Below are 13,961 nucleotides of genomic sequence, written 5' to 3'. Positions count from 1 at the left end.
TAGGCACCACCCTGCCTCCCCTGAGCCCAGATATCTCCTGTGAAAGAAACACCTTGGCGTTCACACACTGAAATATACCAGGTCACATACTACCACATACTGCAGTGGTAGAGACTCAGATACACGTGGTAGATACACGTGGTTGATACACGTCCTGAGTACCCTCTCAGGATTCATGCGCTCAGATAGACTGGGGTGGCTGACCCTGTCCAAGCTACACAGCTAGATAACACCTGGTCAGGTAGATTCTCTCAGCTACCCGTGGTCAGAGAGACCTAGAGAGTTACACCTGGTCAGATGCCCCTAGACGGTTTTAAACAAGGAAATACACAGGGTTGGATAGAACTGGTCCCATAACCTCAGACAGAGACTCCTCTGGTTAGAGACACTTGATCACATTTACACTGAGACACACTTAGGCGGATATACCCACGTAGAATCAGGACCCTGACATAGCCCCAGGCAGATACATACAGATTCATGGTCAGATAGTCCTGGGCAGTTCCCCTCAGACAGATCTCCTGGTCAGATTTATTCTGTCAGCTTCACCCAGTCCACATACACGTGGTCAGAGTCACACACTGACAGACCCTGTCATCGAGACCGTGAGAGGCTCCAGGTCAGACGTTGACAGTCAGGCATACTCATGTGGGTTCATACCCCAGGGTACATCTGGGCCCACACCCCGGCCAGATTCACACCCTGAGACACAGTTGGTTCCTGCATATCTTGGTCAGATATATGGGGTTGGATTCACCCAGTCAGATCGACTCGATCTTTAGAAACACTTGATCCGGTTGACACACTACCTGGGCAGAGAGACCCCAGATCCCCACACTGAAGCCCCCTGTTAGATGTAGTGGATCAGACACCCTGCTCAGATCCCCGGACAGATTCACTCACGAAATATGCTCAGGCAGAACATACAGATCCACCTGGGCAGGTTCTCCCACCCTGTGCCTCCCCTGTGGCCCTCCCTCGTGCCTGCCTGGCTCATTCCCCTCTTGTCCCCACAGCCCTCCAGTGCCCGACCCACAGTCACTACAAGCTCTGTGGTGACTCCTGCCCTGTGAGCTGCCCGAGCCTCTCAGCACCCGAGGGCTGCGAATCCACCTGCCGGGAGGGCTGTGTCTGCGACGCTGGCTTTGTGCTTAGTGGAGACACCTGCGTGCCTGTGGGCGAGTGCGGCTGCCTCCACGAGGGCCGCTACTACCCGCTGGGCAAGGACTTCTACCCGGGTCCTGAGTGTGAGCGGCGCTGCGAGTGTGGGCCGAGCGGCCAGGTCAGCTGCCAGGAGGGCGCGGCCTGCGGGCCCTATGAGGAGTGCCGGTTACAGGACGGCGTCCAGGCCTGTCGCCCTACAGGCTGTGGCCGCTGCCTGGCCAACGGGGGCGTCCACTACATTACCCTCGACGGCCGTGCCTATGACCTGCATGGCTCCTGCTCCTATATCTTGGCCCAGGTCTGCCACCCACAGCCTGGGGACGAGGACTTTACCATTGTGCTTGAGAAGAATGCGGCTGGAGATCCCCAGCGTCTGGTGGTTACTGTGGCTGGCCAGGTTGTGGGCCTGGCTCGAGGGCTGCAGGTAAGTGGACGTGGCCTTGCCCTGGGGGTCTGAGGGCAACCTGGCCCCACCTTGGGGGCTCTGAGGGGGACAGGGCCCACCCTGGGGGTTTTGAGCGAGATATGACCCCTCCCCACGGGGGACTGAACGAGACACAGCGCTGCCCTGGGGTCTCTGAGGGGGACACGACCCTGCCCTGGGAAGTCTCGGGGGGACATGGCCCCACCCCAGTGTGACTGAGAGAGAGACAGCTGCATCCTGGGAGTCTGAGGGAACTGCCTTACCTGCCTTACCTGTGCTTCTATGAGTCCCTGACGCATCTGACCCTCCATCCAGGTCACTGTGGACGGCGAGGCCGTAGCCCTGCCTGTGGCTGTGGGCCACGTGCGGGTGACTGCCGAGGGCCGGAACATGATTCTGCAGACCACCAAGGAGCTGCGTCTTCTCTTTGATGGCGATGCCCACGTCCTCATATCCATCCCTAGCCCCTTCCGTGACCGGCTTTGTGGCCTCTGTGGGAACTTCAACGGCAACTGGAGTGATGACTTTGTCCTGCCCAGTGGCGCCATGGCCCCCAGCGTGGATGCCTTTGGAGCCGCATGGCGGGCGCCTGGCTCCTCCCAGGGCTGTGGTGAAGGCTGCGGGCCCCAGGGCTGCCCCCTGTGCTCAGCAGAGGAGACGGCGCCGCATGAGAGCCTTGAGGCCTGCGGGCGGCTCCGGGATGCCAAGGGCCCCTTCTCGGCCTGCCATGCAGCTCTGAGCCCCTCTGAGTACTTCCGCCAGTGCGTGTATGACCTCTGTGCCCAGAAGGGCAACAGTGCCGCCCTCTGCAGCAGCCTGTCAGCCTACACAGCGGCCTGCCAGGCAGCTGGCGTGGCCGTGAAGCCCTGGAGAACAGACAGCTTCTGCCGTGAGTGTCCATGGGGCCCTGGGAGGACTTCAGCCCAGGCTCGGGGGGCACCCTCTGGCCTGCTCCCTGTCCTGTCTGCATCTCAGGAGCAGTCCCCAGCTCCTCCCACAGCGCACCCTGCTGGCTTCCCTCCTGCCTGGCTGACTGGCCCTTCTCATACTCCTTTCAGGGCCCCACTCTCCTGAGACCTCAGATACAGTTCTTCTCAAGGCCCATCCTGAACCTTTTTTGTGGTGACCTTGGAGGGTGGGTCGGGCAGGTCAGAAGCTCACACAATAAAGCCTGAGTCTGTGGCTCACCCAGTTCCTCCAGGATGGGACCACAGCCCCTCAGATCCTTTAAGACAAGGCTGCAGCTCCCTCAGACGCCCAGCCCAAGACTGTACCTCTTAGATACCCCCAGTTAGGGCTTATCTGTTTCCTTCAAACCCCCAGGACAGGGCCATGTCTCCTTGGACTCTCCTGGACAAGGCAGTGGCCACTCATACCCCCAGGGCAGGGCTGTGTCTCCTTCATTCTCCTCAGCATAGGACCTACATCCAGGCCCATACCTACCCTTATAGCCTTAGATTTGTCCTCGGTGCTGGCAGTAGACACTGTCTGTCTCCATGTCTCACCTCTCTCATGACTGCCAGCCTCATGGGTCCAGTGACCTCCTGGACACTTTCCACTTGATGTCCTCAGGGTCCCTCACACACCTCCTGTGTTCTATATGACATCAGCATTTCACCCCAAACCTGATCCTCCTATTCCTTGATCCTGGTCCTCATCATGGGGCAGCCACACCATCCACCAATTGCTTAGCCAGAGCCCAGACCCTCACTCTGGTTACTTCCCCTGGATCCTCACAGCTCCCTTCCTGGCCCTGACCCCTCTGCCTGTGCTTCCCGCATCCTGGCCTGACCTTCTGTCTGTATTTCCCCAATGCAGCCCTGATCACACTGGGCCATCACTATCTGTCCCACTGACATGAGCTCCATAGGGCAGGGCCTGGAGCTGCCTTCATTGCTGTATCCCCAGCACCGGCAGCCCAGAGCTGGGTGTGCAGTAGGCCCCATTCATTATTCAGTGGCTGTGTGTAGGCGTGACCCCACCCTGCCTTCTCTCTCCGCAGCGCTCCAGTGCCCTGCCCACAGCCACTACTCCATCTGCACGCGCTCCTGCCAGGGCTCCTGTGCCGCTCTCTCTGGCCTCACGGGCTGCACCACCCGCTGCTTTGAGGGCTGTGAGTGTGACGACCGCTTCCTGCTGTCCCAAGGTGTCTGCATCCCTGTCCAAGACTGTGGCTGCACCCATGATGGCCGATACTTGCCAGTAAGCAGGAGCTTGAGATGAGCAGGGAGGGTGGAGGAGCTTGAGGGGGACTCAGAGTTTCTGTGCTGACCCCCTCGAGCATGGGGACAGAGAGGCTGCCACCACTTCCCTGCTGTGTGACTCAGTGTTAGTAACGTCCCTGTATTAGTTTCCTGTGGCTGCTGTGACGAATGACCATAGCTCGGTGCCTTAAAACAAGAGAAATTTATTCTCTCACAGTTCTGGAGACCAGAAGACAGAAATCAGGATAACTGGGGCAAGATGTCAGCAGGGCGGCACTCCCTCCAGAGGCTCTAGGGGAAAACCTGTTCCTTGCCTCTCCCATCGTTTGGTGGCTGCAGGCATTCCTTGGCTTATGGCCACGTCACTCCAATTTCTGCTTCCATGTCTCATTTCTCCTCCTCTTCTATACGTGTCATAAAATTTTGCTCTGGCTCCTTCTTATAAGGATACACTTGATTGTATTTAAGGCCCACCCAGGATAATTTCAACATCTCAAGATTCTTAATCACAACTGCAAACACCCTTTTTCCATATAAGGTAACATTTACTGGGTCTAGGACCTGATGTCTTTGGGGTGGCCATTATCAGGCCTACTACAGTCTCCTTCCTGAGCCTCATTTTCTCCATCTGTAAAATGAGGTTAATCATCATCCTTGCACCATAGGTGTCTGAGGAAGCAGGGGTGATTGTGCTTAAAAGGCACCCACGGAGCACTGGGCCTCACCCTCCATGTTCATCACACTCAGTAAAAATAATAGTAATTTATAGCAGCACAGCTACAGTCATTTAATAATGGGAATCGAAAGTTAATAGTTGATTTGCTTTTGTGATTGATATTTTTTGAGCTCTTACTATGCACCAAGTTTGTTACAGACGTCATTTGATAGTCACAGCAATTCTACGAGACACGTACTATTGTTATTTTCCCCATTTTATGGATGACAGAGAGAAGTCAGCCCAAGGCTACCCATTAGCAAGTGGGGAGTCTGAGATGCACACCCCAGCAGCCTGGGCTCACCTTCTGAACTACTAGGCTGTCCTGCTTCTTCAAAAGCATATTTATCAAATAAAGGACAGATGGATTACCACATCCCTTCCCCGTTCCTCCCAGTTTTATTAACAGCAGAAAGGTAGGCTAGAGTGTCTAGAAGTGCAGGACTTCTGCGGAAGAAGATGCCAAACTACTCCTACTCCTTCCTTCAGGCCTCACTGCTTACAGGAAGCCCTCTCTGATCCCCTAGGCTGGGTTAGGCTCCTCCTCTGGACTCCCACAGACCCCTGTGCTTCCCCATGCCAGCCTTGACCACTCTGCCTGTGCTAGAAGGTTTCTTGGATTTGTGGGTCTGATATTCAGGGGAGAGGTCTGGTCTGGAGACATAAATGTGGGAGTCATCAGTATAGAGATGGTAATTTTTTTAAATCAAATGTATTCATTTTGTTTAAAGTTCTCAAACTTTTATTTATTTATTTATTTATTTATTTATTTATTTTGCGGTACGCGGGCCTCTCACTGCTGTGGCCTCTCCCGCTGCGGAGCACAGGCTCCGGACGCGCAGGCTCAGTGGCCATGGCTCACGGGCCCAGCCACTCCACGGCATGTGGGATCTTGCCGGACCGGGGCACGAACCCATGTCCCCTGAGTCGGCAGGCGGTCTCTCAACCACTGCGCCACCAGGGAAGCCCTCAAACTTTTATTTTTAAAATATCGAATTTAAGAAAAATTGCAAGAATAGTACAAAGAACTCCTGCCTACCCTTTACTCAAGTACTTCGAATGTTGACCATTTTTGCCACTTTATCATCCTCTCTCTCTCTCTCTCTATATATATATATATATATATATTTGTATGCATACACACATACTGCTTTTTCTGCACCATGTGAGAGTATGATGCATAGTACCCCTTTACCCCTAAATACTTTTGCAAGGATTTCTTAAGAATAAAAAACTCATTTGATCTGACCACAATACAATTCAAAGTCAGAAAATTAATACTGACTTGATGCTGTTATCTAACGTGAAGGTTTTATTTGAATTTCACCTGTTGGCCCAATAATGGTCTCTATAACAATTACCCCCACCTGACCCACACCCTGGGCCAGGGTACAGCTGAGGATCAGACACTGCTTTTAGTCTTCATGAGATTTGGTGAGATCACCAGGTAGTAAATGGTAGGTAGAGAAAGAATAGGTCTGAGGACTAAGCCCTGGGCAGGATAGTGTTCAGGATTTGGGAGGTGAGGAGGAACTTGAAAATGCAGTGAAGAAAGAACAGCCAGTCAGGAGAAAACCAGGAGAAAGTCCATTTCCTGGAATTGGGTTTCCAGAGCCCTCTTGTTCTAGGCTGGGGGTGCCAGGACTCTGGAATATCTCCAGTGCCCACTCCTACCTGTATCAGTTAGCTTTTGCTGGGTTGCAAACCACCCCCAAAACATAGTGGCTTAAAACAATGGTTTGTTTAGTTCACAATTCTGCAGCTCTACAGTTTGGGCTGGGATCAGCAGGGCAGTTCTTCCGCCATCCCCTGGGCTCACTCATACATCTGTGGTCCCCCAGTGGGTCAGCTGAGGGCTGGCTGTCTCTCTTCTACGGGGTCTCTCATACTCAGGCAGGCTAGCCTGTGGTGTCTGGGAAGGGTTCCGAGAAAGAGAGGAAACCTGTAAGGTCTCTTGAGGTCCAGGCTTGAGCCTGGCCCAGCGTCGCTTCTGCTGCATTGTAATAACCAAGGCGTAGTCTTAAGGCCAGCCCAGATTTGTGAGGAAGGGGAAATAAACTCCATTTCTTAATGGGAGCTACCGCAAAGTCACTCTGCATGGATCCAGAGGGTGGAAGGGTTGTGTCTGTTTTTGCAGTCCACCACACCACTGTAACCTGGCCCCTTTCTGTGCACAGGTGAACTCCTCCCTGCTGACCTCAGACTGCGGCGAGCGCTGTTCCTGCTCCTCAAGCACCGGCCTGACGTGCCAGGCGGCCAGCTGTCCGCCAGGCCGCGTATGCGAGGTCCAGGCTGGGGTCCGGGACTGCTGGGTCTCCCGTGGCCACTGTCCCCTCTCTGTGGATGCCACCCTCACCACCTTCGATGGGGTCCGCAGTACCGTCAGCTCCCCCGGCACCTACGAGCTCTCTTTCCGCTGCCCAGGACTACGGGAGACCGTCCCGTGGTACCGTGTGGTTGCTGACGTCTGGCCCTGCAATGGCAAAGCTGAAGTTCTGGGCCCGGTTCACATCTTCTTCCAGGATGGACTGGTGACTGTGACCCGAAACAAGGGCGTGTGGGTAAGCCTGGACACAGGGGGCATGTCTACCCCGGGCTTTGTTCTTCCTGTTGCAGTGTCCCTACATTCCTGGCAGCCCATCTGTCTTGCCCATCAGATCTCTGCAGTTTGTTTCTCTGGATTTCTGTTTGTGTCAGTACTTCAGACTTAGTCCCTCTATTCTGGCTGAGCTCTTGAAGAGCAAAAACACATTCAAGTAACTCAGTAGTTTTGATTTTAGTGTTAATCCAGACTCTGTTGTTTGCAAGTGACAGAAAACCAAATTCAGAGTGCCTTCAGTAAAAATGAATGGATTGGCCCACATAACTAGAAAATCCAGGGACAGAGCCTCAGGAGTGGCTGGATCCAGGTGCCTGGCAGTGTCATTGGGACTTGTACCTCTGTGTTTTAGACTTGCTGTCCACCAAATCAGCTTCATTCTCTGTGACTCCCCACAACATACTCATGAGACAGGGACTATTATTATCCCCATTTTACACAGAGGGGAAACTAGGGCCCCAAAAGGTGACATCATTTACCCAAGTCACTCAGAGCGTACCCGGGAGATCCAGGCTTTGAACCCACCGGCACCCAGACTCGGAACCACTTTGATGGGAATGGAGTGTGGTGGTGACTGTGTGGATATAAGGGACCAAGATGGATTCCAGGTGCAGTGCTCAGTGGGAACATCCTTTGGACTCTATCAATTCCAGGCCACTCGACCCTTCCCTCAGCCGTCTTTCAGCTTGCTCTTAGGGCCCCCTCAGGCCTGTCATTGTTTGCCTCATGAGTCCCTTCCAGCCCCAGTGGGTTCTCCCTTCTGCCCCTTGACTTCTGTTGACTTACCACTGCCCTGCATTTGCCAAACCCCACAGTTCTCGCCACCCCAATTCCAAATTTCTAGAGAGAGAATCTGGCCGAACTGAGGGCTGATGCTGACTCGGAGTCTAATCAGCCGTGGCCCAAGTAATAGAGCCTAAGACCCAAACACAGATGTCAGGCTGCCCTAAAGTTCCCATGTCTCTGTTTCCATGACCTGTTCATTGATTGCAGAGACATCCACTGGTGTCTTCTGGGTCTAGTGGGGCGATAAAGCCAATGCTCCACACACTCCTCCCCCAATGAATGGTCTGTCTACATCCCTCCACTAAGGCATCGAGATGGTCCAAGACTCAGCCCTGCTGAAAGCAGGGAAGCTTGAGTTCTCTTGTTAGTGTAATCTGGACCAGTCACTCTTTTTCTCTGGCCCTCTGCTTGATCCATAATTCAGGTGAACAGACCCCTACTCTTGACCTTCCCTTGCTCCTTTATCAAGAAGCGATTCTCTACACAGCAGATGTTCTAAAAATGTGAATCAGATCAGGGCATTCTGCTCCTTAAAACTCTACAGTGACTTCCCAGAACAACATTCCAAACTCAAGCCACCTCCCTTCCATGGCCTTGTGTGATCGGACTGCTGCCAGCCTCACCAACCTCATTTCCTACAATTCCTTCCCTCATTGGCTGTGCTGATAATAGGCCAAGCTGGCCTTTATTCTATTCATACAGTAGAGCAAGCTTGTTCCCACCTCGGGACCTTTGCATTCGCTGTTCCCACTGCTGCAATGCAAATTTTCTAAGAGTTGGCTCCTTCTCATCCTTCAGACCTCAGTTCTGGCATTGCTTCTACCGAGAGGCCTTTCCCAACTACCTGTGGAAGCTCTGACTCCATCCCAGTCTCAGTGCTGTTACTCTGTTTTATTTCCTTCAAGTGCTTATCACTACCTGAGGTTATCCATTATTTCTTTGTGTTTGTTGCCTCTCTACATTACTAGAATATAATCCTCAGATGGGCAGGGATCCTGTTCATCTTGATCATCACTTTGTCACCAGTACCCAGATCAGGGCCTGGCACCAAGAGGGTACCCAGGAAAAGTTTGGTTTTGTGAATACATTCATCCCTGTTTCCTCCGCACCAGGCCACGTGCTGGGTAACACATATAACTCAGACCCAGTTCTTATATCGTCGAAGCTTGCAGCCAGGTGAAATTTTCCATCCGTCTCTCCAACTGTCCTTCACTGCATCCATCCCTCCTTCTTCTCTCCTCCTTCCACCTCTCTTTCCTTTTTCCCTCTCTTCCTCCCCCCTCCCCTCCCTCCATTCCTTCCTTCCACCCATCCATTTATTCACCCACCCATCCATCCATCTTTTCAGACCTATCTACCTATCTTTCCAGTCTATCTACCCAACTCTCCAATTATCTGGCAGAGGAAGAGTCACATTAAAAAGCATTTAGAAAAAAAGAACTTTTCTTTGAAACAAGGCTTGCTAGGGAATCTAACTTTAGAAGGGTTAACTCATCGAAGAAAACAGACAACGGGACTTCCCTGGTGGCACAGTGGTTGAGAATCCGCCTGCCGATACAGGGGACACAGGTTCAAGCCCTGGTCCGGAAAGATCCCACAGGCCGCAGAGCAAATAAGCCCGTATGCCACAACTACTGACCCTGCGCTCTAGAGCCCGCAAGCCACAACTACTGAGCTCACGCGCCACAACTACTGAAGCCCATGCACCTAGAGCCTGTGCTCCGCAACAAGAGAAGCCACCGCGATGAGAAGCCCATGCACCACAACGAAGAGTAGCCCACACTTGCCACAACTAGAGAAAGCCCGCGTGCAGCAGTGAAGACCCAACGCAGCCATAAGTAAATAAATAGATAGATAGATAGATAAATTTATTTTTTTAAAAAAACCAACAGACAGTTATTTAAAGGGAAAAATTCACAAGGTTACCAAGGTTACTGAGTCCACAGCCAGTGATGGAGAAATAGTCATTTTCTCACATGATTATTATACTTGCTTCAGACATCAGCATTGAAAAAATAAGGGATGAAGTTGCCTTGTTACAGAATCAGTAACTTACAGGACATGCTCAAGTGTTCTTTTCTTTTGAAAACTAGAATCAGACAGGATGATGCTGGGGTTTGACTGATTGTTTGTTTATCTATCTGATACAAGTGCTTCCCCCCAACCCCGGCTGCCCTTGGAATGTTGTGTGCACGCCTGCTTATGCATTGATCCATCTGTTCATCCATCCACTCTCTGTCCTTCTATCCATCCATCCACATCTCCAGCTACCTTAGGTTTCCATCTCTCCATGTGGTCCATTCATCCAGGCCTTCATCTCTTTCAGAATCTGCCTCTCTGCTTTCACTCCTTGAACTTCTTGTCTTCCTTGGGCTTTCCATCCTAATAACACCCCAGCTCTCCTGTGGTTCCAGCCTCACCTCTGTGTTTCACCCACCCTCCCCCGACCACCAGGTGAATGGTCGCCAAATAGATCTCCCAGCTGAGGTGTTAACATCTGTGTCCGTGAGTCGGAATCCTGATGGCTCTGTGCTAGTCCAGCAGAAGGCAGGGGTTCAGGTGCAGCTTGGCACCGACGGGCAGCTGGCTGTGGTGGTCAGCGATGACCATGCTGGGATGCTGTGTGGGGCCTGCGGAAACTTTGATGCAGACCAGACCAACGATGGGCATGACTCCCAGGAGACAACGTTGGAGAACTGGAGAGCACAGGACTTCTCCCCATGGTGAGGAATGTAGCTTGGAAGCCAGGCTACTTGGAGCAGGGGCACCTGGGTCCTCATGGGAAAGGGGCAGTCGGGGTGGGTGCTCAGTCTACAAAAAGTGCTAAGTGTCTGTCTCTTGCAGTCAGGACCAATCAGTCATCCACCGGGAATGAGGACTTCAGGACCCGAACCCCCTGGAGGTTGCAATAACTGAAGGATGCACTCTGTCACTGTATGTCCCTCATCCACTCTACCCCTTTGCTAAGCCACTGAGGCCAACGGTGAAAGCATTGAATAAATATCTTAAGCTAAGCTGCATACCAATGTGCCTGTCTTATGTCTTCTCATCCCTGACTTTCCTTCCTGCACAGCAGGTGTCAGATGCCTGGGGAATCTGGCACATGATGAATATTTGCTGGCAGGTGAGGGGATGGATGGATGGAGATAGATGGGTAGATTGGGAATAAGATGGGTGGGGAAATGGGAAAATGGAGAAATGGAGGATTAGAAAAATGGATGGATGAGAAGATGAATAATTGGAGGGAAGAAGTAGAAAATGAAAAGAAAAATCAATAGATTCTGACTTTATCATTTATAACCCTGGCACGTTAATGTCTCTGTCATTCGGTTTCCTCATACGTTTTAGTCCACTCAGGTTGCTGTAACAAAATACCATAAAATGGGTGGCTTATAAACAACAGAAGTTCTGGAGGCTGGGAAGTCCGATATCAAGGCACCAGCAGATTCGGTGTCTGGTAAGAGCCTGCTTTCTGGTTCATAGGTGGCTATCTCATGCGCCCTTGGTGGAAGGACAAGGGTATTCTCTGGGCCTCTTTAATAAAGGCACTAATCTCATTCATGAAGGCTCCACCCTTATGACCTATCACTTCCCAAAGTCCCCACCTCCAAATATTATCACATTGGAGATAGGTTCCGACGCATGAATTTTGAGGGGACACAAACATTCAGCCAAAAGCATCATATTTAAAGTAGAGCTAAGGATGGGACTTCCCCTGGTGATCCAGTGGTTAAGACTCTGCACTCCCAAAGCAGTGGGCCCGAGTTCGATCCCTGGTCAGGGAACTAGATCCCACATGCCACAACTAAGAGCCTGCATGCTGCAATTAAAGATTCTGCATGCTGCAACTAAAGATCCTGCATGCCACAACTAAGACCCAGTGCAGCCAAATAAATAAATATTTTTAAAAAATAATAAAGTAGAGCTAAGGACAGTACCTACCTCTCAGAGTTGGAGCAAGGATTTAGTGTGTTCATCCAAACTACAAGTCAAAAATTGAAGTCTCTCTTCCCTTTGAAACCTGTCTCGTGCCCTGCCTGTAGTGGTCTTCCCCACCTCAGTGAATAGCACCACCAATTCTCAGTCTAGCAACCAGAAAATGGGGAATTGTTCTTGCTTCTTCCCTCCCCTTTGCCATCTATTCAGTTCATCAACAAATCTTTCTGGATGGTATCAAAACGCACCTGAAATTGTCTTTCTTGTTGTGCCCGCTGTCACCACCATCCTCACGCCTGTCAACAGTAGCCTACCATCTGCTCTTCCCTGCCTGTAATTCATCCTCACAGCCACTAGATGACTCTTCTTGACATATAAATAGGACCACTGGCTATAAATTTATCTTGTCATAAAATCAAATTCCTTCACCTTGTCCTACAAGGCCCCTGTTAACCTCTTCTGACTCATCTATCACTGTCCTTCCTGCTAACTACGATTTGGGAACCTGATCTTTCAGGGTATTGAACATGCCAAAATTTTTCACTTCATTCCTTTGTGAAAAGCTGTCATCACATGACTAGATGCTTCTCATCCTTCAAATGTCCACTTACATGTTGCTACCTTAGAGAGGGCTTCCACAACCACCTCACTTAAAGTGATTTCCTCTGTTCCTTTCCGTCCTTAACCTGTGGGGTCTGATGCAACTCTGGGTAGTTAGTGTCCAAACTGAATTAAATTATAGGTCAGCAGGTGGAGTCTGCAGAACACTGGAGAATTGCTTGGTGTGGAGATACATTTGGTGTCAGAAGTGAAGTGTATGAGCACAAAAACAGTTTTCTTTTACGGCATAGGAGGTAACAGGTGCCGTTGCCTGGTAGATACGGGGATAGGAGGATACTGCAGTTCTCTTATGATTGCTTGTATGTTCTCATTCAAGTGGGAAGCAAGGTCATCAGCTAAGAGTAAGTCTTGAGGTCTGATGAGAAGAGAGAGCGTAAGATAATCCTTCAAGAAAATGAGTCCAACTACTTTGGGAAACAGTGTGTCAGTTTCTTAAAAAGGTAAACATACTCTGATCTCCTGACTGAGCCATTTGACTCCTGGGACTCTTCTCAAGAAAAATGAAAGCATTTGTCCACACCAGTACTTGTAAGTGAATGGTTATAGCAGCATTAATAACCTGCACACTGGAAACATCTCGAATGCTCGACAGGTGAACAGACAAACGAAATGTGGTATAGCCATACGATGAATCCTCAGCAATGAAAAGGAACCAACTACTGATACATGCAACCATTTGGGACATGATGCTAAGTGACAAAAGCCAGACACAGAAGGCTACATATTGTATGGTTTTATTTGTGTGAAATGGAATGATGGATCTGTTCTGAAACTGGATTGCGGTGATGGGCGCACAACTGTATACATTTACTAGAATGTGTGGACCTATATACACTTAAAATAGGTGGATTTTATGGTATGTAAATTATGCCTTAATCAGGCATTTTAAAATGAGCACATTTCCCATACTATTAAGAAAAAAAAGGAAACGAGAGAATGAATTAATTAGGGACACGTGATAGGATGGCTGGGCCGCATTAGGGCCCACTTGGGTTTGTGGTCGTGAATCCGAAGTGAGACCAGCCAGAGTGGGTGTGGGTTTTTCTCCATCCATATTCAGCTTCCAGTGAGCAGGTGCGGAGGAGGTGGAGAGTGGACTCAATTGGGTGCAAAAGATAAAGTTAGAAGTTTGAGGGTGTGAGCAAAGGAGAGAACACTGGATGAGGAATCGGGCTGGGTGGTGAGTACTGTGGTCCCAAGGGGGTGAGGGGCAGGGAAAAGGAGGTCAGCTTGTGGGGGTGAAGGATCCTCGGAGCAATAGGTTTAGAGGGAGTGAGCTGGAAAGACAGGAGGTGATGGGCAGACAGTGAGATGCATGGAACTGAGACTCTGCAGGGGCTGTGGTTTTGGGGTTGCCACTGTATGGGGGTGGGCCTTTCTCCCCCACTGGCCTGGGATCTCGGGGCTGCCACAGTCACCATTGTGTCCCCAGCACATAGTCTAAGTGTGGGAAGGAAGTGTTGGGTGGAGGACGAGATCGCTAGAGAAGAGGAAGTCAAGGCATCGAGAGGC

The 13,961-nt window shown here is 50.9% G+C and overlaps 1 protein-coding gene across 1 annotated transcript in view; it reads left to right on the top strand.

The window, feature by feature from the left end:
• FCGBP (Fc gamma binding protein) overlaps nucleotides 1-10,912 on the top strand; it is a 90,715-nt gene extending 79,803 nt beyond the window's left edge. The window contains exons 20-25 of the mRNA XM_081217860.1: nucleotides 1,017-1,588; nucleotides 1,904-2,477; nucleotides 3,591-3,790; nucleotides 6,685-7,068; nucleotides 10,347-10,615; nucleotides 10,737-10,912. Of these exons, the coding sequence (XP_081073986.1) occupies nucleotides 1,017-1,588; nucleotides 1,904-2,477; nucleotides 3,591-3,790; nucleotides 6,685-7,068; nucleotides 10,347-10,615; nucleotides 10,737-10,767 (2,030 nt within the window). The 3' untranslated portion in view covers nucleotides 10,768-10,912. The remainder of the gene's footprint in view (nucleotides 1-1,016; nucleotides 1,589-1,903; nucleotides 2,478-3,590; nucleotides 3,791-6,684; nucleotides 7,069-10,346; nucleotides 10,616-10,736) is intronic.
• The last annotated feature ends 3,049 nt before the right edge of the window (nucleotides 10,913-13,961 follow it).

Source organism: Mesoplodon bidens, assembly GCF_964165515.1.
Source record: "Mesoplodon bidens genome assembly, chromosome: 18".
In the NCBI taxonomy this organism is placed as follows: Eukaryota; Metazoa; Chordata; class Mammalia; order Artiodactyla; family Ziphiidae; genus Mesoplodon; species Mesoplodon bidens.
This window is presented reverse-complemented; position numbering and strand designations above follow the sequence as displayed.